At 39.7% G+C, this 25,215-nt stretch overlaps 1 protein-coding gene across 1 annotated transcript in view; it reads right to left on the bottom strand.

Annotated features, from left to right (window-relative positions):
- The window catches only part of LRIG2 (leucine rich repeats and immunoglobulin like domains 2), a 53,604-nt gene that overhangs the window by 14,869 nt on the left and 13,520 nt on the right, over window positions 1-25,215 (bottom strand). The window contains exons 2-8 of the mRNA XM_063143348.1: window positions 12,169-12,240; window positions 10,878-10,952; window positions 9,011-9,145; window positions 7,363-7,506; window positions 6,612-6,755; window positions 5,329-5,472; window positions 4,542-4,685 (exon numbers count right to left, since the gene is read on the bottom strand). Of these exons, the coding sequence (XP_062999418.1) occupies window positions 4,542-4,685; window positions 5,329-5,472; window positions 6,612-6,755; window positions 7,363-7,506; window positions 9,011-9,145; window positions 10,878-10,952; window positions 12,169-12,240 (858 nt within the window). The remainder of the gene's footprint in view (window positions 1-4,541; window positions 4,686-5,328; window positions 5,473-6,611; window positions 6,756-7,362; window positions 7,507-9,010; window positions 9,146-10,877; window positions 10,953-12,168; window positions 12,241-25,215) is intronic.

The following is a 25,215-nucleotide window of genomic DNA, read 5'->3' as shown; positions in this document are numbered from 1 at the left end:
AGTCCCGGAAAGACAGTGGGGCTCTGAAGCCACGTAGCACTGTTTCTCCAACTGAGCAACATCTGCAAGGTTGTAGTCTCTAGTAAATACAATATGCCAATTACCACAAACTGCGGGAGTGCCTTGAAGAGCCTTGCAAACTGAGTTAACTGTTGCTAGTACATTGCTTAATCTTCTGGAGTGAGGAGCTTGTAATAACATTAGCATATTAAGAGATTATACATAGGTCGGGTGAAGAATTGCTAGGCATGAAAGAGTAGACTTTCAGAAAGAAGTGCGGGTGGTTCTGCTCACAAATCCTGTTATGTGCTAATGGGATTTCTCTCTGACCCTTGCATTGCACTTCTACCCCAAGCACAGAAGAGAAGGCAGTTGTTAAAACCAATTCAGCAAACTCCTGGGGGTGGGGGAGGGGGGAGAAGAGAAGATGCTTTGAAGATGCTTCATTAAAGTCTAATAGATTCAGCAGTGCATTTCCTTTACACGACAGGTCATAAATTGATCACAGCAACAATTCTCACTTTACTTTTACAGTTCAGTGAACACAGGAATTTATAGCTCAGATAGCATTTTAATCAATGAGAACGCACATAAAAACCATCAATACAGCATTTTAAAATGCAGGAGTTCTGCAATTTGGTACAATCCAGCAGCATACCTCACAGCATTAAGTATTGTCTTCTATTTCATGGATTAATGCTATGCAGTGAGAGAACACTTAAGATTTACAGTGTTTCAGGAATCATTATGCTAACTGCATAAACGCCTGTGGAGCCCTCTGCCCACCCAATGTCTGGTTCAACGACTGGATCCAAAACTAAAATGTTCTCAATAGGTCCTGTGGACTGAATTATGTCTTACAAGATCAACTAACTTGAATTACAGAGAGAAGTAAAGATCAGTACTACAGTACTAAGTCTTCCATATCTGTTGCTCACATATTCTTATTTACTCAGCATATGCCCCAACTTTCTGCCTGCAACCACGTCTCTAAGATGGTTTACATTATAATATCATAAAAATAGAAAACAATCCATTAGAGGAGAACTTTCCTGGCTGTTGAAGTTGTCACATTCCTGGAACTAGAACAAGTTCTTCTGAATAACCCAGAAAACCAGAGTAGGCCCTTATTGTGTAGACCAATGGGGTTTGCTCTTCATGCTTGGTTAGGCACGAAAGCTTGGAGCCCTGTTAATCACTTTCACCCCATTGTCTGTGAACACCCAGCGACCCCGAACCAAAATGCCTCCCTGTCAGCAGCCCTGATGCCTCTTAAGATCCCAACAAACCCCACTAATTAATCTGCTGCTCTTTTTCATGCTGTTCTAAGTCTAAAAGATTAGTTTTAACTGATTTGTTAAAAGGTTGCATTTAGGTTAACAGAATACAACTGCTTATATAAATCTTTCTGAAGGCAGTGACTATTTGGGAACTTCCTAAAAGAACCCGGCTGAAGTTACAAATATTCACTCCCTGTCCATCTAAGGCAATTAAAAATAGTCAGATCTGAAGAATTCAGCAGAACTCTGGCATGACCATTTTGTCATCTACTTAAAATTATATAGAAATTACCTTCATGGATCTCACTTGAATACCCTGCACAAAATATTCTTAAAATTATCCATGATATTTAACTTTTACCATCATCCTTTAAATTACACCACTTTTCATCCTGTTTTCACTAATCACAGCAAGTAGTTATATTCGTCTCAAACATATCTTGTTTTTTCATAATTTCCTTAGAGCTTTGCACTCAAAATCCTTGTCTTTTCCATAATTTTCTCTCAAGTTTGCTAAAACCAATGTGCCACTGAGGCCTTTACCAGTACTGGGAATTATGGTGGATACAGGTTCTGTTCCTGCATCTGATAATTATAATTTACACTCCTCCTCCTCAAGCATTGGCATATTACCAGACCATTTAGAAGAGATGATCAATTCAAACTGTCCAGACAGCTTTGGCTATGGGGTGGTATATAAATGTAATAAAATAAATAAATAAAATAAACCACTTCCTACCAACTTTCAGCCTTTGCAGTTTAACCATGCAGTGTTGCTACCAAGACAATGGTATCCAGCCCACCACACTTAATGGACTTCGTAGAAGTGTGTGTGTGTGTGTTTGGTATTGTAAAATTATTTCTTCATTTGACATTTTTACTAGATATGTGTAAGATTGGGGTTATAAAAGTTTGTTGGCATAGCATAGAGGAAGAAGCTTTTTGGGGTATAGAATGGGTTTGGATGGGTGTACAAGTGATAGGGTAATGCTTTACTATTAAAGGGGCAAGTAGGCATACACACATAGAACACTGTATCAGGGTTTAGATGCTTTAGTTTGGATAAGGCTTGATAGAAAATGATTTGGAAATATGATTTTATATTGTTCAATGACATCACTCAAGAGAACTTGCAACTTGGTATTGCTCAAAAGACATTAGTCTTAAGAACTTGTGACATGTACTAACTGAAACTAGGGGAAGTGTCCAGGGTTAAGGACAGGTGAGGTTGTGATTGGAAAAATCCACGTGTACCTAAGAACAGTGAAGTAACCCAGACAGGTTAACCACAAGAACAGGGAACTTGACCTTTCGTTGTTGTTAATCTGGTGCTAAAAGGGTTAAATTATGCTGCAAGAAGAAGGCTACTTCAAGTGAGATCTGATCTGATCTGGAATGGGGTGGCTTGAGTGAGGGTTTTGGAGAGATTTACAAGAAGAACCCCTAAAAACACCCCAGACTCATATCTGAAATAGCCCCAGAAGTATATTCCAGACTCCTGAGCCATGGACATGAAGACCTTGAAGTTTGATTCTATGCTAATCAATGTTATACCAACAACTAAGACTTTAAAGACATGTAGGACTGTCTTTGAAAAAAGGAAAAAAACCCCACAGTGGACATTTTAAAAAGCGGCTTCTCAGAGTACGTCCAAGGCCACAGTATGCTGAGAGAGTGTGTGAGTGTGCTGGCAGAAAGCGGAGCATGCTCAGATGGTGTCCATTAGGAGGGAAAGTTGTTTTGAAATCTTGTGGTAGCACCTGCTGATAAGAAATGTCCTCACTCGAAGTTGGGCATGGGAAGCGACAATACTGAGCAAACAGGACACCTGGAATATGACCTAACATGACCTAATGAGGAACATCAGCTCAAAGAATATGTCTTATACGCCAGTCAAGATAACACACACATATAGCAGCCATGTTGTCTAGGACCCCATGAGTATAACACGTGAAATATTGGGAAGGGAGAGACACCTAACTTCTGATTGGTGAATGGGTGGTCTAATCACTTATTCATGCCAATTATGATTGGAAGATGGTGGTCTCATCACTCATTGACCCCCACCTTTGAGCCAGAACAAGTGTATAAAAGCACAGGTAGCAGAGCTGTAAGGTTGGAATTTTTTATTTTCTCTTCAACCTCACCTCGGACTGGAACTTGACGGAGCTGGGTAATTATGAATCTCTTTACAATTTTAGAAGTTTCAGTATTTTCCTGAAAGTTGGGACTTAGAGTACCATTAGCCTCTAAGACTTGGATTTAGTTTCTGGAGCTGGAACTTGGGAGTTATTTCCAAGTCTTAGAAGTTCTCTGACTTTTACTTTTACTCTTTACATGCCTAGAGGAACTTTAGCATAGCTTTTAGATTTAGATAGTAAGCTAAGAGAAAGCATAGAGAAGGTTGACTATTATATTTTAGTATAGTTGAAAGAGTTTAGTTTAGCTTTAAACCGCAAATAGTAAACAGAAGCGGATAATGAGGAGAAGTCATAATAATGCTAGAAGCTCAAGCTGTTATCTTATTAGCTAAATTTGTAATATCTGCTTTTGCAATTGCAATTCTTGTACTCAATCTGATATTTACATTTTACTCTCTTTTCTTGTAACCACAGAGAGAGATTGTATATTTATATTACCACCATGCCAATTTGTTTAATTTTGCAATTTTTACAATAAATAGATTCTTATTTGCAATCATGTCTGTGGTGATGCTTATCGGCTGGGATTAAATGTTTGTCTATTTGGATTAGTACTGGTTACCCACTGGGATGTTTCGGACCCATTTGGTGTAGGTCCTGAGATTAAAAAGGACCAAATTTACAGTTGTCATAAACAAATACGTCAAAAAGGGGAAGAGGTTTTCAGGAGAGGATGGTTTAAATTATGAGGTAGTCCAGCGGGTTTAGGAGTTTAGAAGATGTTAATAGGAGGAATTGATGATGTCAAATTGGGCATTTAAGACTGAGAGCACAGAGGGATAAGATGTGATAAGCATTACCCAATATATTACTCAAGAGCTATATTCCATACAGCACCCTAAATTGCAATTGTAGAAAGAGAAGATACAATTCTTATTAACTCTATATTACTGGTGTCTGAAAATGCAAGGCTGAATCTATAGAATGGGATAGAAGTTTCTCCTTGGTGTTCTTAATGCCATAAGCAATAGCAAATCTATTCTGGAAAGTTTCAAATTTTCATTTCTGTTAGCTTCCTTCACTGACAAATGCTAAAATTGTTTCTGCTTTATGCACTTACAATGTTTGTAGATTTGAAAGTCCCTTAAAGACACCATCAGCAATGTGACTGACTCTGTTGTCACTCAGATTTAATCTTTCCAATAAACTCAGTCCAACAAAAGCAAACTCATCTAGCCGGGTCAGTTGGTTGTACGATAGATCTCTGAAATAAAACACAGTATAAGGAAAAAAATAAATAAATAATAAGAACATAGAAATGTGGTGACACCACAAATCAATTTTATTTGAGAATATTTTTTTTATTATTATTATTATTAATTATTATTTATTTATATAGCACCATCAATGTACATGGTGCTGTACAGAGTAAAACAGTAAATAGCAAGACTCTGCCGCATAGGCTTACATTCTAATAAAATCATAATGAAACAATAAGGAGGGGAAGAGAATGAAAACAGGCACAGGGTAGGGTAAGCAGGCACAGGGTAGGGTAAAACTAACAGTATAAAGTCTGCACAACATCAAGTTTTAAAAGCTTTAGGAAAAAGAAAAGTTTTTAGTTGAGCTTTAAAAGCTGCGATTGAACTTGTAGTTCTCAAATGTTCTGGAAGAGCGTTCCAGGCGTAAGGGGCAGCAGAAGAAAATGGATGTAGCCGGGCAAGGGAAGTAGAGGCCCTTGGGCAGGCGAGAAACATGGCATCAGAGGAGCGAAGAGCACGAGCGGGGCAATAGTGTGAGATGAGAGAGGAGAGATAGGATTTTCTTAGAGAAATCTTCTCTAACATCTTCTTTGCTAGGGGAAAATATATTTTGCTGCTTTCAGTGAAAGAAATCCCAATACTTACAGTTCAGAAAGCCTTTGACAGAACTCCCATGCATCTGGTCCAATCCGGTTAATGGCATTCTGACTGACATAGAGCTGTTGTAATGTCCTCAAACCGTACAGCCAGCCCTTGTTTACTTCTGTCAGGTTATTCTGTTCTAGCTCTCTGTAGAAATAAAAAGAAATGTTATGTGTGTTTCAAACACGGGCTATCCATTTACATAGCACTTTTACTCAGGAGGAATGCAAAGTGATTTACAAATACTTAGGACATACAAGTCCTCGTACACAGAAGCCATAAACATTTAGAGGGCAGAGAAAAAAAATGGTTAAAGTAGTAAGCAAGAGACTTGGAGAAAGTGACCTAGTGAGCCCAAAGCAGAGCCAACTAATGAACTCAGCAACTCATTTTGTTACTCTATCCTTTACAGAATGCAAACTGCTACCATTCTATGGAATCCTTTTAAGTTATACAATGGGAATGAAGTATTAAATGTGATGATAAATAATATTCTCTCGCACAAGCAGAGAATGTACCCGGCTCTTCTAAGACTTGTGTTTAGACCCTTACCCAGTCATAAACTGAGCTATTCACTATCTTCCTGCGACATTTCCTGTAAAGTTAGAATTTCCTGTAAAGTTAGAACATTTTAACCAAACTGTTTTGGATACAACTTAGGTACGTATGGTAAGGTGTGCATGGAAAGAAAAGACAAGGGGGATCCCACTGCAAGCCCTGCCCCCTTCTACATCCACACATTCAGAGTAATGTCTGCAAAGTATGTGAATGCACATAGGTGCTCCTCTGCAGACAAGTGTGCCCAGTTGCCTGGAGGATATAAAAGGCATGGGTGGAAGAGATGGGGCCACTAGGGCAGTCCTGTTCCCCATTACTCCACGCCTTCACCCTGTGGGTGGAGAAAGTGTGAATAGGTCAATTGTTGTTACAATATTAGTGCACTACGGCTGGTCTAGCTACTTTTAGGCTTAAGGATTTTATTATATTAGTGGTATATTAATATCACAAATAAAGAAATAAAGAAATGCCAATATGGAGTGCTAGTATAACAGTATCATCTTGCTCTAGGAAGGAAGCCAGCTGGGAAGAAGCAAACAAACCAATCAGGACAGGTCAATGAAAATGAAAAGATATGGTTTGTTCATTTCCGAGCAGGACGTGAAGCCATAAGCTTCAATGGGCAATAGGGAAGCATATTCATATTTATCACGCAACACAATTTCATCAGTCCCTGAAGCACTGTATCATTCAAAACCTCTAATGAAGAGACTGTAAAGGGTACTTACAGTTCTTCCATATTATCCAATCCAAAGAAGGCACCATCCATTAGCCTGCTAATCCCATTGCGCTGCATTTTTAATGACTTTAAGGAGTCCAAGCCTTGGAATGTAAGGCTGTCTATTACTTTAATCCGGTTTCTTTTAAGTTCCCTAAATAACAGCATTTTTAAAATTAGTTGAAATTAAGTATAAACATTATTTATTCTATGCTTTTCATTCTAAGAAAAAATACTACTGAAAAAAGGTCAGCTGAAAAAGGAAATCTAAGCCCTACATAGTACTGAGGGATTGAAGGTTTTCGGAGGAATCATACTTATTCTGTGAGCATGCAACATAAATCCTGTAATGACCAATGGAGACTTCTGTCATAATACATTAGTTAGCCTTTAAGGTGTTACAAGACTCTGTTTTTTTCTTTGCAGCAAAAGACCAACACAGCTTCTTCGCTGGAAGTTGTTACTATGAACTTAAGCAACAGCAGTGCTATTATAGAACAATTAACACAGCACCATCGTAATTAAAAAGTCTTTATGGTCCTTTGTTTTAAAGAGCATTAATTTAAAAAAAAACATACCAGCTAACACATGTAATGCTTTTGTGGAGTAGGAAGGTTGCTTTTAACACCTTACCCCAAACAGCACGTCTGCCCACCTGAAACATTGTTCTCTGCAACTGAAATACTAATTGTCTTGAATTTATGACAGTGATTGATATATTCAGCATGAGGATTATGAGCTGATAGGGTATGACCACTTACAAGTACTGTACATGAGGCAGCCTGAAGGTTTTCGGAGGAATCATACTTATTCTGTTTCTGTTTATTTTCACAACTATTAGGGAGCTGGATAAGTTATCAAAACAACCTGCTTCCAGAGTAGTTATTCTATTGTTGCTCAGATTCCTGTAAAATCACAGTTTAAAGAGAAAAACAACAACTTCAGAGGTTAATCCTGCTTGACAAATTACACAAGAACTTCAAAGAAGCCAATTAAACTTTTGTTTAGTGCTTCTATTCATTGCCTCAAGGAAGTTCATTTTTAGAAAGCAGAAATCTTATCACAGGTTAATTTATTGATCCGTGGTAAGAGCTAATCAGACACTATTAAGTATTAAGGTATGTGACCACATATCCACAGCCTGCTAGATGCTGCCCCTTATATACACCACTGTCATTCGGCATGATCATAATGCAAACAACTTGAACCACTGCATAAGAGAAACCAAATCAGCTTCAATTCCTGGGTGATAAGAAAAAATAGTTGCTTTCCAACTTCTTATCGCAATGTCCATATTCTGATGCCGCAGAAAACTATGGCTTAGTGAGATGTGAACAAGCTTGCCTCTTTTTGAGCTGGCTTACTTTACTCTCCGCCTCCCATATAGCTGAGTGGAAGAGTTTAGAAGAACTTTGTATCTGCTTTTAGTTAGCTGTGTCTGTGTTGTATTGTCTGGAGCAACAAACTATTTAATATTAACAAGAGTAAATTTAGAATAAGCCAACTTCAAACTGGGGTTTCTGAAGCTGGCTTGTTTTAAATTAACCATAGTTAATGTTAATTACAGTTCCTGGTTTGGACACACTTAGCTGTGAGTGATGAAAAATGGAAGTGAAAGCTTCTAAAATCGTGCCTGTGGGAGGAAGAAAGGGGAGGGCAGAATGTGCGAGCCTGGAAGGAGCCTAGACTCATTTACTTCTTGTGAAACCATTTTTCACTGTGACATCTGACCATAGCCAACAGGCACAGTGACAACTTCACGTCAATATCAAGAACACAGTAAAGGTTTGCTGAATCAAACCAAGGGTCTATCTAGTCCAGCATACTGTTTCCAACAATAGCAAGCCACATGCATCGGGAGATGACCACAGCAGGACAGGGAGGCAATAGCTGTTTGCAGCAACCCAGCAGCTGGTATTTAGAGGAATACCACCTCTGAATCTGAAGGATCCATTTATTTATCTATCTCACATATTCTGAATCTAGTGTGAAACAATTTTATTGGATGACCCAATGTTCTTGCATTAGGAAAGGAGGAAAAGTTGCTCTCTATCCACTCTTCACACCATGAATAATTTTATAAACTTCTATCGAACCTCCCTTTTGTCATCTTTTTAATAGCAAAGACAGCTATTTTCCTCCAATCCAGAGGGACCTTCTATTACAAAACCATGGGTTGTGAAACTTTAGCATTTCATGACTACCATCACAATAAAATCAGAACAGATGTATTAACCTTTTAAATAATCACATGGTTTCTCAACAACAGATGTCGATGGAATATAGAAGAATTCTGGTGCACAGCTCTCACACCTTTTTACTATTAGCAAAGAAGCTGAAGATGGATATACAGACATGATGAAAGTATGCGCTTTCAACACTACATGTTAACTGACGCCTCCTACTTACAAGTACTTCAGTTGCATCCGTGGGAATGATGAAGCCTTGATTTCAGAGATAAAGTTAGAGGTGAGGTCGAGGTTCTCCAAGGAAATGTAAAGCTGAAGCTGTTCAGGGACAATCTCTGGGATTGTATTATGCACTCTAAAAATAGAAGGAAAAGCAACATAAGGACCTTCATTAGACCAACAACACAGAGAAGCTGTTTATTTTGATACCTGTTTTATCTGCTTTAAACAACTATCTAAAAGCTTAATATAATTCTATCAGTGGTAGGTTGAGATTGTCAACTATCAAGGGTTATGATCATTTCCCTTTGGAATGTATAGTTCCAGAACGTGCTTCCCTATTGACTGTATAGCCTACTGTTCAGACAGTATGATGAAAAGCAAGCCAAGAAAATTAGATCATAGAATAGTAGTTTTGGAAGGGGCCTATAAGGCAATTGAGTCCAACCCCCTGCTCAATGCAGTAATCCACCTTAAAGCATGCATCACAGATGGCTGTCCAGCTGCATCTTGAAGGCCTCTAGTGTGGGAGAGCCTACGAACACCATAGGTAATTGTTTCCATTGTCGTACTGCTCAAACAGTCAGGAAGTTTTTCCTAACGTCCAGCTGGAATCTGGCTTCCTGTAACTTGAGCCCAATATTCTGAGTCCTGCACTCTGGGATGATTGAGAATAGAATCTGGCCCTCCTCTGTGTGACAACCTTTCAAGTATTTGAATAGTGCTATCATGTCTCCCCTCAGTCTTCTCCAGGCTAAACAAGCCCAGTTCTTTCAGTCTCTCTTCATAAGATTTTGTTTCCAAACCCGATGATCCTTGTTGCCCTCCTCTGAACGCCCCCCTCCAGCTTGTCCGCATCCTTCTTGTAGTGTGGTGCCCAGAACCGGACGCAATACTCAAGATGTGGCCTAACCAGTGCTGAATAGAGTGGAACTAGTACCTCGCGCAATTTGGAAGCTATACTTCTATTAATGCAGCCCAAAACAGCATTTGCTTTTTTTGCTGCCACATCACACTGTTGGCTCATGTTCAGCTTGTGATCTACAACAATTCCAAGATCCTTCTCGCTTGTAGCATTGCTGAGCCAAGTATCCCCCATCTTGTAACTGTGCATTTGGTTTCTTTTTCCAAGATGTAGAACTTGGCATTCTTCTCTATTAAATTTCATTCTGTTGTTTTCAGCACATCAAGATCCCTTTGAAGTTTGTTTCTGTCTTCCAGATATTAGCTATCCCACCCAATTTTGTGTCATCTGCAAATCTGATAAGCATTCCCTGCACCTCCTCATCCAAATAATTAATAAAAATGTTGAAGAGCACTGATCCCTGGGTATTAGCTATCCCACCCAATATTCCCACAGTCCACAAGGGAGGTTACCTGATCAAAAAATGAGATCGGATTAGTCTGGCAGGACTTGTTCTTGACAAATCCATGCTGGCTTCTAGTAATCACTGCATTGTTTTTAAGGTGCTTACAGATTGACTTCTTTATAAACTGCTCCAAAATTTTCCCAGGGATTGATGTCAGAAAAACTGGTCTGTAGTTCCCAGGTGCCTCCTTTTTGAAGATAGGGACAATGTTAGCCCTCCTCCAGTTGTCCAGCACCTCACCCGTCCTCCATGATTTCACAAAGATAATAGACAGTGGTTCTGAGAAGATGGGCAATCCAGAAAGATTCTCAACACTATCCTGCTATTAACTTCTCTTTTAGAACACAACTAGATACATTTAATAATTCACATGGAAACTTAACATTTAATTTTCAAGCACTAGTGCATGCTTCTGTTTCCTTTAACTTCACCAGGACAGTGTTCCTGCATTGCAAAAGCTCAACAACAGTTTTCAAAGATCTGTAACTATGTACTTACAGTGAGAGTAATGTGATGTTAGAAGTCAATTCACCAAAGTAGGGAATGTCAGTTAGCTCATTATAATTCATCTTTCTGAAAGAGAGATTTCTTTACTGCCACTTTGAAAAACGAAAAGGTCAATATAGAAAAGCAACCAATAAACACTTTGCTTGTATTAATATTCTTGTTACAAGAATTTCAGCTAAGTCAGCGATGCCTGCAAGACACAAAGCTAGCATGTCCCTCAAATGTGAATGTCATAACAGAAATCTGAAAAGCCAAGCAATTCAAAGAACAGAACTGTATTACGTAATTTAGCAACACCAGAGTTTTTAGTCATCCTGGCCAGGTGGAAAATTCAGCTAGCAAGAGTGGACTAGAAGTACTAGAATGTTCCCTGACAGTACAATACCATATTGAAGAACAGAAAATGTATGGGGCTTTATCCAGTATGACACTACCACTAACATAAATTATATAAACAACCTTTAGAGCAACAGCGATAGCGTTTGCAGGCATGACAGATTTCCCAGGTAGTGTCACATTGGATATTACCTATAATACTTATATGAAGAACTTAAAAGACTAACTTACAAGATTTTCGTATGAATTGGAATAACATCTATGTGATTAACAAATGTAAATAAATACAGTATCTCCACTGCTGGAATTCTTCTCCTATCTGGAGAGACTTGAGCATGCAAGCATCTGGGGCTAACATCTAGTCCTGAAACAAGTCTATATTAAATGAAGATCATTTATGGTCATCTGGGCTCTGCTAGCTTAGTAATCAAAAGTAAGCAACAAAAGTGAAAAATCCCAAATAGTTGTAGGTTTAAAAATATGAAGATTCACTGTGGCACTCTACATCTGCAATCCTATAGACAGTTATGTGGGAATAGGCTTACTGAAGACAGTGGGTTTACTTCTGAGTAAACATGTATACAATTCCGCTGTAACTTATGAAGTCCACATTGCCCACCTCTAAGCTAAAATATTTATTATTATGAGAGAACTATAGGCTGCAGCCCAAGATTATGCTGATTAATTCGTATCAATATGCAAATGGAAACTTGTTCCTGTTATGTTCACTTCTTTTTTCTGACCAGTTTCCTGTTTTCCCTCCCAGAACCCTTCTTCTGCCAATCCTACTGTCCACTTTGCTTAGCCCCTGCGTTTTCTACTTCTCCTTTCCTAAGTCCTTCTGCCTGTTCTTTTCCTTTGAAACACTACAACAACTAATCACTGCCTGATGTTATATTACTATCTCCAGTCATGCATAACCTTATAGATAGCTACAATAACTTACACTTCTTCTAGTATTTGACCTGATGAATCAATGCTCCAGTTTGAAGATAACAAATGGTTATGACTCAAGTCTCTGCAGATAAAAGAGAAAATTAAAAGGTTATTCAGTCAGTATAACATTCAGCTAATAAAACCCCAATTAAAGTACAACTATTTGTAAGCTGACAGTATATAACTGAATATTACATAGGAGACCGTTTCACATCTGTAGCTTCTGAAACTAGACTTACACCACATACGCAAAATTACTCCAATTGACCTAACCCTGAGTAACTACTACCACCCATGATTCTGTATTTAGGATTAGTAATTCAGACTGCCAATTCAATATAAACATGCATTAAAGGGGTGAGGAAAATGCACACATTACTCTTTAAATACGCTGATTACATATATAACAAAATGGTCACAAGACAGGACAAACTAATCTGCGCTGCGTAATCGCAAGCATGTTATCTTAGTTCTTTTTATGCCATTGATTGTTCAAACAGATATTTTAAAAAGCAGAATCCAAAACTTATCAGGGTAAATATCTAAACTTGATTTGGAATACCCCCATCCAGTTCGGTACAATAAAGCCACACAGAATAATTTGCTAGGATTATCAGTTACTCAGGAAAAAACTGATGCTGGTTATCAGTTCGAAAGAACATTCATTGCGCTCCCTTTGGAAGTTTCACAATGGGTTGAAAAGCCAAAAGGCAGAAGCCAGTTACAAAGCAATTGCAACAGTTTTGGGATAAATATAGGTGTGCCTATATCAAGGCTTCAATCCTAAACACACTTCTAGAGAATAAAACCCATTCAAAACAGCAGGGCTTACTTTTGAGTAAACATGCATATGTTTTCATCTAAACATTCTCTGTTGATTCGTCCACAAGAGTCACTGAATTTAGATAATGTCAGAGGAAACACTCACCCATGGGAAAAGAACACAATTTGTCAAGATTTAATCAACTTACCAGTTAGGAAGAATTTAAATTAAGAACATGAGGGAAATCTTTCTCCTCCCCACATAAAAATACATTCAATTAAAGGTTATGGTAGTCCATATATTGGGGAATCTTAGTCAATTAAGACTTTTCATATAATATGAAAACTTAATTGGGGGGAAAGGAAGGAAAGGAATATAGTCTCAGGTATATAAAATACTTTCAAAATTAAACAAGCAGAGTCTTGCAATTTACAGTGGAATCTGGCTTAAAATAAAAATATGTGAAGTTTTGCAGGGGGAAATCTCTAATTTTTAAATATTAGCTTCTGTGAGAGAGGCAAAATATTAAGGTACTTTTTTCAATGGTATGTCATTCCTGAAAGACTAAATAAAATTTTAAAATGTAGATGCTTGAAGGCTGTAATTCTATGAATCATAGAATCATAGAATAGCAGAGTTGGAAGGGGCCTACAAGGCTATCGAGTCCAACCCCCTGCTCAATGCAGGAATCCACCCTAAAGCATCCCCAACAGATGCTTGTCCAGCTGCCTCTTGAAGGCCTCTAGTGTGGGAGAGCCCATAACCTCCCCAGGTAACTGATTCCATTGTCGCACTGCTCTAACAGTCAGGAAGTTTTTCCTGATGTCCAGCTGGAATCTGGCTTCCTTTAACTTGAGTCCATTATTCCGTGTCCTGCACTCTGGGAGGATCGAGAAGAGATCCTGGCCCTCCTCTGTGTGACAACCTTTGAAGTATTTGAAGAGTGCTATCATGTCTCCCCTCAATCTTCTCTTCTCCAGGCTAAACACGCCCAGTTCCTTCAGTCTCTCTTCATAGGGCTTTGTCTCCAGACCCCTGATCATCCTGGTTGCCCTCCTCTGAACACACTCCAGCTTGTCTGCGTCCTTCTTGAATTGTGGAGCCCAGAACTGGACGCAATACTCTAGATGAGGCCTAACCAGGGCTGAATAGAGAGGAACCAGTACCTCACGTGATTTGGAAGCTATACTTCTATTAATGCAGCCCAAAATAGCATTGGCCTTTCTTGCAGCCATATCGCACTGTTGGCTCATATTCAGCTTGTGATCTACAACAATTCCAAGATCCTTCTCGTTTGTAGTATTGCTGAGCCAAGTATCCCCCATCTTGTAACTGTGCCTTTGGTTTCTATTTCCTAAATGTAGAACTTGGCATTTATCCCTATTAAATTTCATTCTGTTGTTTTCAGCCCAGCACTCCAGCCTATCAAGATCACTTTGAAGTTTGTTTCTGTCTTCCAGGGTATTAGCTATCCCACCCAATTTTGTGTCATCTGCAAATTTGATCAGCGTTCCCTGCACCTCCTCGTCCAAATCATTAATAAAAATGTTGAAGAGCACTGGGCCCAGGACTGAGCCCTGAGGTACCCCACTCGTTGCCTCTCCCCAGTTTGAGAAGGTTCCATTGATAAGTACTCTTTGAGTCCGATTCTGTAGCCAACTGTGAATCCACCTAATAGTTGTTCCATCCAGCCCACTTTTAGCTAGTTTGTTAATCAGAATGTCATGTGGTACTTTGTCAAAAGCTTTGCTGAAGTCAAGATATATGATGTCCACAGCGTTCCCTGTGGGAACCTATGGTACCTGTTAGGACAAATACCCAGAAGCCATAGTAGGTTATGTCTCAGAGAGGGAGATCTGACCTCGCACGCCTCGGTGAGGCTGTGTACATATCCCCATCCAATGCCATTCCAACTTTAGAGAGTACGAAAAAGAGGTGATCTGTAGGCATTCCGTGGGCACGGTGGGAGAGACTGTTCCCACAAGATCCAGAGCCTTCCCATGTCCTCAACACGCACCCACCCCATTCACCTGGAATGGGGGAAGACCTATTTCAGCACTGGAGCTGGCATAGCAAGGAAGGAAGGAAAGAGGGCAAAACCAGCCAGATTAAAAAGGGGGGGAAAGGCTTCACCCCCATTCTGGTATGAGCCAACAGGGTTTGGAAAAGGTGCTTTCTCTGCTTTAGTTCTTCCCTCTCTCTTACTCATAGGATTGTTCTGCCATTGTTGGAAATATTGAAAAATTACATATACAGAGTGTTACATTTGATGGAAGTTCCATAGTATTCAAATGGTACTGAAGCTCAATAGTAGAGAATTGGGAAAAGATCACTACACAAACCAGAAATATCTCTTACGAATAACTGTGATCATAAGTCCATCAAGAACAGGTATTTTATTACTCCAGAATACATTGACAAAACTTGTATGAGCTCAACAATGGACAGCAGCTGATCAAAGTTCTGATAGCAGGAATTGCCAAATAGATTGATAATTACATCAAAGTAATGGGCTGCAAGCTCAAGTTACTTTAGTTCAACAATCATCTCTGTTGTTTATTGCAAGGACAAGAGACATGTGGCCCTCTAGATACTGTTGGACTGCAACTCCAAACATCCAACAAGTTCAATCGCAGCTTTTAAAGCTCAGCTAAAAACTTTTCTTTTTCCTAAAGCTTTTAAAACTTGAATTGTTCTGACTTTTATACTGCCTGTTTGGTGCATTTTCTTACCCTCCTTATTGCTTTATTATGATTTTATTAGAATGTAAGCCTATGCGGCAGGGTCTTGCTCTTTATTGTTTTACTCTGTACAGCACCATGGACATTAATGGTGCTATATAAATAAATAAATAAATAAATAAATAATAATAATAATCCCTCACCACTGGTTATGTTGGCTAGGGCCTAGTTTATAGGAATAATATTTATGGGCATGAACTATTGGAAAGACATTTGATTTTGCAGCAATATATAAAACAAAAACACAGATTCTGAGGGACAATTCAAACGTAACAATGAAGTTTTCCCACGCCGGTACTTTTAAGACTTCACATGGCTGGCTGCTTATTTTAAAACTCACACTGTGACAAAATGACGGGGACTGAACATCTGAACCAGTCTTGAATTAAAGAGGAAGATATTACACATAACCAATAGAAACACACTTAATATTGCGCACAACTACTTTATTAAACCATTCAGGACAAAGAGTACTGATATAGCAAGTTGTACTTGTTTAACTCTGTATTCTAAACTAGTGCACATTCCATATCTAGGTAGCTCTATAAATCACCATGTTTACAATACGGCTTATACAAAAGTGATGCTCAAATATATGTAATATACCAAGGGAATCTTTCAGCTCTTAAGTTATCGTGTTTGTCTTGACTCAGATCTCTGAAATAGTTCATAAGTAGACTTAACAACTAGAAATAAAAGAAGGGCTGGGAAGCACCTAGAAGTCAATAAACTGTAGAAGTCAATAAACTGTAGCCTTTATATTATGAAAAGGCTGTCAATAGGAACAGAAACGAATGTCATGAAGGGAGAGTAAATACTGCAATATGAAAGAGAGAGAGGTAGGGAATCCATCTATTTGTCTATGAAAATTGTATATCACAAAACTTTCTCAAAGCCATAAAAATGCAGAAATGTTCAGTTTTTTGTACCTTTTGGTGGACCACAAAATGATATGATGAACCACATTAATTCTGAAAGGAAGTCAGAAGAAGTCCATGAGCTATCTGAAATCTTCAGAAAACATGCTCATGTTTCTACTACATCTTCCATTGTTAGAATTAGAGTGTTACAGCAAATGTCTAAACTTTTGTGAATGTTTACATTTACATGTGAATACTGACAATATCAGGTGACTGTTCTGACTCCCCCAAAATAGATACATCTTCTCCTAAGTTTTGGATATAGATCAATTGTCGTGACTTGCAATCTATCAATTACGAGGCTTTTTCCCAGTCCCTAGCCTCCTCCCTTCCTTCTGTCTGTTCGGCTGTCTCCTTGGACTCAGCTGTCTCCTTCTTTAATTCCTCCTTATCTTCAACTCTTGATAATCTTGCTCCATCTACAACTCGGATAGTTCGCCCTTCTCAACCCCAACCGTGGCTCACCTCTTCCCTCCGCTACCTTCGCTCTTGTTCCCGGGCAGCTGAACGCCTTTGGCGTAAGACCAGGGACCGGGCAGACTTTGTCCATTACAAATTTGTACTTTCCTCTTTCTCTTCTGCCATCTCACTGGCCAAACAGCAGTACTACTCAACGCTGATCCAGTCAAATGCTAGGCATCCTCAGCGGCTCTTTGCATCCTTCAATTCTCTTCTGAAGCCTAATCCGCCATCTCTCCCCGCCTCTCTGTCTGCTAACAACTTTGCCTCTTTTTTCAATGCTAAAATCCAAACTATCCGCTCTGATCTGGCCAGCTCTGCTCCTCTTCCAGTTCCTGTTCCTCATCTGTCAGCTCCTCTTGCAAATTTCTCTGCGTTTCCTTCGGTCTCTGCGGATGAACTGTCTACAATACTGCGCTCTTCGAAGCCTTCCACTTGTTCTCGTGATCCGATTCCTTCTCGCGTCTTTATTAATCTTATTCCTGCTATCCTCCCTTCCTTGCTACATATTATTAATCTTTCTCTGTCCTCTGGTTCATTTCCTTCTGCTTTTAAACATGCTACAGTCTCTCCCATTCTCAAGAAACCTACTCTTGATAGGCTATCTCTGTCTAACTACCGACCTGTCTCTTTGTTGCCGTTTGTTTCAAAGATCCTGGAGCGTGCGGTCTACTCTCGCTGTCTTGACTTTCTTTCTAGTAACTCTGCTTTGGATCCATTTCAATCTGGATTCCGTCCTCTGCATTCCACCGAAACAGCCCTTACTAAGATCACCAATGATCTCCTTACTGCCAAGTCTAAAGGCCATTATTCCGTTCTTATTCTCCTTGATCTAACTGCAGCCTTTGACACGGTTGATCATGATCTTCTCTTAGATTCCCTTCATGACCTTGGATTTTGTGGCTCTGTCTATAACTGGTTTGCCTCCTATCTAGCGGGTCGCTCTTTCAGCGTGTTGACTAATGGCAGCTCGTCTTCCTCCTTTCCCCTTTCAGTAGGGGTTCCGCAAGGCTCGGTGCTTGGCCCGTTGTTGTTTTCCTTATACATGTTGCCCTTGGGCAAGCTTATTCAATCTCATGGTCTCCAATATCATCTGTACGCCGATGATACACAACTATATCTGTCATCTCCGGAACTTTCTCCTGATGTTCACGATCGTATCTCGGCATGTCTTTCAGATATCTCAGCTTGGCTGCTTCATCGTCGCTTGAAGCTTAACATGGCAAAGACTGAATTGCTTGTTTTTCCTCCTAAACCTTCTCCTCATCTCTCATTCTCTCTTACTGTCAATGATGTTACGCTTACTCCGGTCAAGGAAGCTCGTAGCCTTGGCTTTATCTTCGACTCCTCGCTCTCCTTTATTCCTCATATTGAGGCAGTAGCTAAATCTTGTCGTTTTTTCCTGTATAATATTGCCAGGATTCGATCATTTTTGTCTGTCTCTTCTGCCAAGACGCTTGTTCATGCACTGGTTATTTCACGGTTGGACTACTGCAACCTTCTTCTCTCTGGCCTTCCTTCTTCTCACATCAGCCCGTTGGTTTCTGTTCACCACTCTGCCGCAAAGATCATCTTCTTAGCACGCCGCTCCGACCATGTTACTCCGCTTCTGAAATCTCTTCATTGGCTTCCAATTCACTTCAGAATCCAATATAAACTTCTCCTGTTAACCTTCAAAGCTTTTCACGGTCTAGCTCCTTCCTATCTCTCCTCTCTCATCTCACACTATTGCCCCGCTCGTGCTCTTCGCTCCTCTGATGCCATGTTTCTTGCCTGCCCAAGGGCCTCTACTTCCCTTGCTCGGCTTCGTCCATTTTCGTCTGCTGCCCCTTACGCCTGGAACGCTCTTCCAGAACATTTGAGAACTACAAGTTCAACCACAGCTTTTAAAGCTCAACTAAAAACTTTTCTTTTTCCTAAAGCTTTTAAAACTTGATGTTGTGCAGACTTCTACTGTTACTTTCTACTGTTAGTTTTTCCCTACCCTGTGCCTGCTTACCCTTCCCTGTACCTGTTGGCATTCTCTTCCCCTCCTTATTGTTTTACTATGATTTTATTAGATTGTAAGCCTATGCGGCAGAGTCTTGCTATTTACTGTTTTACTCTGTACAGCACCATGTACATTGATGGTGCTATATAAATAAATAATAATAATAATAATAATAATAACAATAAATGCTGACAATCACATTTCGGGCAATTCAACACTCACTGGCGCATCTTAGATTTCACAAATTCACCAGGATTATCAATATTCACATTAATCTCTACATTCAACAAACTGCAGGCATTCAGTGTAACTTGAACAATGCGGTAATGTCACCGGACACCTATCACTCTGGAAGGTGAACGGAAGTTGGAAGAAACCTCCTATTATGCCTTGAGAACAGCATGTTTTCTGTGTTTGTTTGGAAGGCTCCAACAAACTATGAAGGGAGAGTAAACTGTTGTTAGTGCAAGAATATTTTTTCTGTTCATTCCTAACACAATAAAACATTGGGCCTATAACGGGGACTCCTAGATCAGCAGCAAACACAATAATCAAAGCAGACTTCTATTTTACCTTGTTAATGCATTTTGGCTCTTCTCCAGAAGGGAGATGAAACCCAGGCTGCTTGTGCTGACAGCTCAAGCACAGTATGTGAGAGCAGAGCTGGCACCTAGAGCAGGTTTATGAAACAGTCCAGATAACAGAGATGGCAAGCAGTTTATCTTGTCAGAGTGAGCAAACTGTTGATGGATGCTTGCGTGCTTGAACAATGTCTCTATTAAAAACAGAAAGTTCTGCCTCAGCTAGCCAGCCATACCTGTCTATCAATGAAGTATTAGCCACTTTCCCCTGGTTTTTTTAAAGCAGCTTTATCCCTGATACTAGAATTTCACTGATCACTGCAACAGTGACTTAAATTTTGTAGTGCCTTTCTTTCTGTTCCTACATCAACAGCCGTTTTTCATTCAAAATGACAACAGAAGAGCAAATATAACTTCCTATTTCAGATTTTTCAAAATGTATTTTCTGATTTGAGCAATCAGAAGAGCAGAGGCTCAATTTGCTATGGTGAATTTTCAGATTTAATAAATCTTTTACTACAAAGTGGCTGAGTAGTTAATCAGGTACCACTCCACACTTCATTGATAAGGTTAGCTGTAAACATTTCTTCCTTCAAAATCATTTATTGTGTTATTCTTTCTGCCAAATTCTGGGATGATCGGCTTCATATTCTGAATTATATAGTATTCCAAAAATCTGCCTTAGCATCATGACATGGCACTATTTCCCCAGAAGTAACTTCAAGCATGCATTCTGCTATATGTGCTGCGACAGCAATGTACATCAGTCTAATCCAAACATCAAGTACTTGCCTGCAGGCCCTCTTATTTTCAACTTTGAATATAGTCAGACAAAACTATGTTGTTGGAAACTGCTTCATCCCAAAAACAAAAAAGCTGGGCACAGAAGTGGAGACCCTACAAAGGTGTGTGTATATTACTTACTATTCAGAAGCAAAAATAATAGCACCTTGTTAGACAAAGCTATCACTAACATGTTAGAAACAAATCGATAAGCATAGCTAAGCAGATGGAATCCCACCCCACTTTCTAAACATGTCAGAGCTTCCAGATGTCATGAAAAGGCAAGCACAAGAACTTCCTGTAAGCTCACTCAGAAACAAAAGGTGGTTAGAGTTTTGCAGGTTGATTGTTCTTTAATCAAGCAATCCATCTGAACTGCACCTCCATTTTGTCGTTAGTTACAACTAGTTACAGTTTCATAATGTGAATCTGGCAAACAGTAGCCATTTCATCTATTGAGGCATTAGGCATGAAAAGGTTATTTATCCTGGAAGGGTGGGGGTGAGGAGAATATCAAGACCTGATTACCAGATCAAGCAAGTGTTCATTTTAGGTCTGGGCATGATAAACAGCAGTTAGAGCTACATAGGAAAAGGGGACTGTTGCATTTATAAAAGTCTACTTACATCTCTCAGCAACGATGAGCAACCATGGGTATTTCACAAAAGGTTGCAAAATAAATAAAGCAAGCAAATTACAATCAGGAAATTGGGGCTGCCATTGAAAATGGTTCGGAAACTTCAGCTGGTACAAAACAGAGCCGCATGATTGTTAACAGGGACTGGCCAACGAGACCACATTACGCCAGTACTTTTCCAGCTTCATTGGCTGCCAGTCCAGGTCCAGACCCGATTAAAAGTGCTGGTATTAACTTTCAAAGCCCTAAATGGCTTGGGACCAGGTTATCTGAAGGAATGCTTCCTCCTATATGTACCTGCCCAGACCCTAAGATCACCTTCATGGGTCCTTCTCCGTGAGGCCTTGCCAAAGAAAGTGAGGCAAGTGGCTACCAGGAGGAGGACTTTCTCTGCTGTGGCACCCCGGCTGTGGAATGAGCTCCCTAGAAATGTTTGCCTGGCACTTACATTATACTCTTTTTGACTGCATTTAAATCTGTATTTTAAATCTCTGTATTGCGGCTCGGTTTTTATTCTGGTTGTACTTTTATAATGTGGTTTAAGTTTTATACTTTAAACTGTGGCTTTAATTTTTGTGAACCTCCCAGAGAGCTTCAGCTACTGGGCAGTATAGAAATGCAGTTAATAAATAAATAACTCTAAAGAGAAATCCTCTTCCCTGTATAGGGCTTGGATTCTAAGATAAGTGAAAGAAGTTCTTACAGTGCAAGTTTCCCATCATCTTCTTTGCCCTACCACACCCACCAAAAAGCCTCTCTGGAGGGTTGGGGGGGGGGGGTTTCTTCAAGATGGAGGCAAGGGGGCTTACTTTTAAGCAGGTGCAGGAGGAAAGATGGAATGAAAAACTTTCCTTCAGTGAACTCCCTGAACTTATTTTAGGAGGCACAAATTGTCTCCATTGTGACCAAATCTCTTTAGCATGGTATAAATACCACCAAATAATAACTTCCTTCTCTTCAGCTTTCCAGTATCATAATGTCATCAGAATATTTATGGGGAAAATAAACACTAGGTGCAGCAGAGAAAAAGCAAATAGTCTTACAAAAACGGAGTATGTATTCTAGTCTACAGGGATTCAACTGTAGCAAGCAATAGATTATTAAAATACCAGAATCATGAAGTAAGATGTGCTGTTAATGTGCTGTTCAGTACCACAAACCAGTAAATAATTCAGTGTACGTATGCAGAATCACAGTATGTAACAGAGGAATGTGCATTATCTTTCTTCCTCAATAGCCAAAACAAAGATGGAACTAAAATCACCATTAATCTTCAAATATTAGGTTAGGGCACTTCAAGCTCTATAACTGCACATTAATGGTTGAGGTAAAAGCATTTGAACAGGCACCTACAAAAATATGCTGCAACATGCTTCATTTTTAAATGGCAACATGATATTTTTCATTTTCGCATTCCTTTGGCTTTTAGTTGCCACAGAAGCTGCCCTTTCCTTCACCATCATGCTTCATGCTAAGCAAAGAGCACTGCAGATGACTAGGGCCTTGTTCACACTAGAATGTGGCCCCACAGCAACGAAGTAAGGAAAAACCATCAGCTCGTCAGTTCCAGATATATGTTCAGCTTTACAACTCAAAAAAACCTAACACAGACTCAAATCAGCTTAATAGGAAATCTGGAGACTTAGGAGGCATTCAAAGAAGCCAAATTGCATCTCTACTATACCATTACCACTAAAAAGAAAAATGTTTAAGCTCTCTAGCATACTTGATCAGCAACCTTCCATAAATCACAACCTATTCCAGTGCAAAGAAGCATCAAGGATTGTCTCACTTATAGGGAAATTCAAACTGCCTTGCCAATTGCCTTCTGTCAGCATCCTCCAGACCCAGATTAATGGGTACAGCTGCCTGATGTCAAAAGTCTACTCTTTCAAGGTCAAACTGACACAATAGGTTTCTAATATTAACAGTCAGTGTCAGCAAAGTATCCTGCCTGATGTATAGTATTAGTTCATCATCTCCAGACTGAACAGAAATGACTTTCTAATACCACTGTTCCAAGATAATGATGGCTCTAGCTGCCACAGAGATATTATTTAGCTGCAAATGGGTCAGGACTTTCAGATAATCTTATTAAGGCGGAGTTTTCACTATGAACAAGTCTGAGAAAGCCTGTTACACAGCTCTAATTACATAGTCCAATTGTTTACAAGTTGCCTGCATAAAACTCTTCCTCTGGCTAGCTGTGTTTTCTTGGCTCTGGGAAATGTATGAAAAAGGCAGGCCTTGTACCTTAGAGTGGAAATCACTTTCATCCACCTAGGGATTTGTGTGTTACCACAGGAATGAAAGATAGTTTCAACTGACACTAGAGCCAACTATTCTTTGTGGCAAATTCTTCAAGATCAGTGTCTACCATGTATCTAGCATCACAGAATTATCTAAATGCTTTCTTTTCATTCGGGGGATATTCTTTAGGAAGTTTAGCTGTTTGCTATATTTATCTTTTCAGAACTCCTCTTACCAGAAGAAGAGTTTTATTTGTTCTACCTATGCACATTTTATTTTGATACCGCAACGTTTTGTGCATTTTTCAATCCAGTGGTCTTAACCAGCAGCAAAAGAGGCTGGTAAGAATGGTTCCCCTGCTTATCTCCAAGGGCCTAATATAGAGCTTGAAGCTTTGCTTATGTCAGCTGTGCAGGCAAAACTACCCCCATGGGGTGGGGGTTCAACTTGCTACTTTCCTTTGCCATAAATGATTAATACTTCAGCACTGACGAAATACCAGCCTAGGGTGTCTTTCAACACTGCACCAAAAAAACTGCCCCCCAAAAATCCCCTGGGATTCTGTTCTACACGTTAAGAAGTAATGGGCAGATATGTGAAAGGCAAACACAGCACTTATGCCCTTGATCACCATGTGAGCCATCTGGCATCTATTTTTTTCCTTTGGAAACTTAGTTTATACCATTCAACTGAACAGTAAGATAATTGTGCATAATGTATCTTGTTATTTGCTACTATTGTCAATATAAAGAGTGCCCACACCTAGCACATACTGACCGGTTCATATGATCACTGCAGCCCATCATGGTGTATTTAAATGGCCACCATGGTGGGCTGCTGTGGTGCACCCCAGTGGCCATTTTAATCAAAATCCAGGTGGCAGGAGTTGTTGAGGGGGTGGGTGGGCTACTATTATTTGAGGGTTGTTTTCCCCAACAACAACTCCTGCCACCTGGGTTTGGATGACATGGCGAACTATGGCAACCCTCTAAAGGGGTTGATTATTCAAAACAGCCACCAGCTTAAATAAGCCACGGTGGGTTGTGATCATGTGAATCAGGAGACTGTCAAAATCCTCCACATTCACAGGGAACGTATCTATATTATTGGTTACAGGAGCAAATGCACTGCATGCTGTGCATCACTTAGCACATTATGAATGGGAAGGAAAGTCTATAGCACAAGTCTGTGAAATACTACATTTCTTCTGAAGCTACATTTTACATTGGCTGCATTTAGACAACACAATAACCAACAGTGGTTTAAGTAGTCAACCGTTAATTGAATAGTCAATTTTTGGTTATTGTGTTGTCTGTCGGGCAAAAACACACACCCCATGGCTGACTATTTTCCCAAAATAACCAATGGGAAAAAAAACAATGCTCTGCAGAGTTGACTAGTCACACAACCGTTGGTTAGTGTATTGTCTGTCGGGCTCCGTGGGCTATTTTGCCCCATTGAGTTGACTGTTTTGGCTGCCACAGAGTCCTCCAGCAAGAGCAACCAGAGCAGTGGCAGCCACTCTAGTCTAGCTGGCAGAACTTGCAATGGCTGATGGGATACCAGCGGGAGGACTGGGATGGAGAGAGGGTGAGAGATGTGTCAAACACACAGTTGACTAATAGTCAACTTGACGCTGCGGTTAATCCACTCCACGGTTGATTGTAATCATGTCATTTGGGGAGTACCCCATTGATAATCAACCCTGGAGTTGACTTTTAACCCACCACTGACTATTGTGTTGTCCAAACGCAGCCGTTCTCACACTTTTGCAGACTCAAAACAGTTTTTCGAGTTGTGTCTGGACCCTTAGAAATTAATGATTCCTAACCTAGTCTTTGTCAGAAAATAGTTTGTGAATTTGCCACGCTTACCCTAAGATTATGCTTATAAGCAGTTAAAAAACAATTAAGATGAAATCTCCTTTCATTAG

The sequence above is a fragment of the Elgaria multicarinata genome, chromosome 1 (assembly GCF_023053635.1).
Source record: "Elgaria multicarinata webbii isolate HBS135686 ecotype San Diego chromosome 1, rElgMul1.1.pri, whole genome shotgun sequence".
Classification (NCBI taxonomy): domain Eukaryota; kingdom Metazoa; phylum Chordata; class Lepidosauria; order Squamata; family Anguidae; genus Elgaria; species Elgaria multicarinata.
Note: the sequence above shows the minus strand (reverse complement) of the source record. Positions and strands in the feature narration are given on the sequence as shown.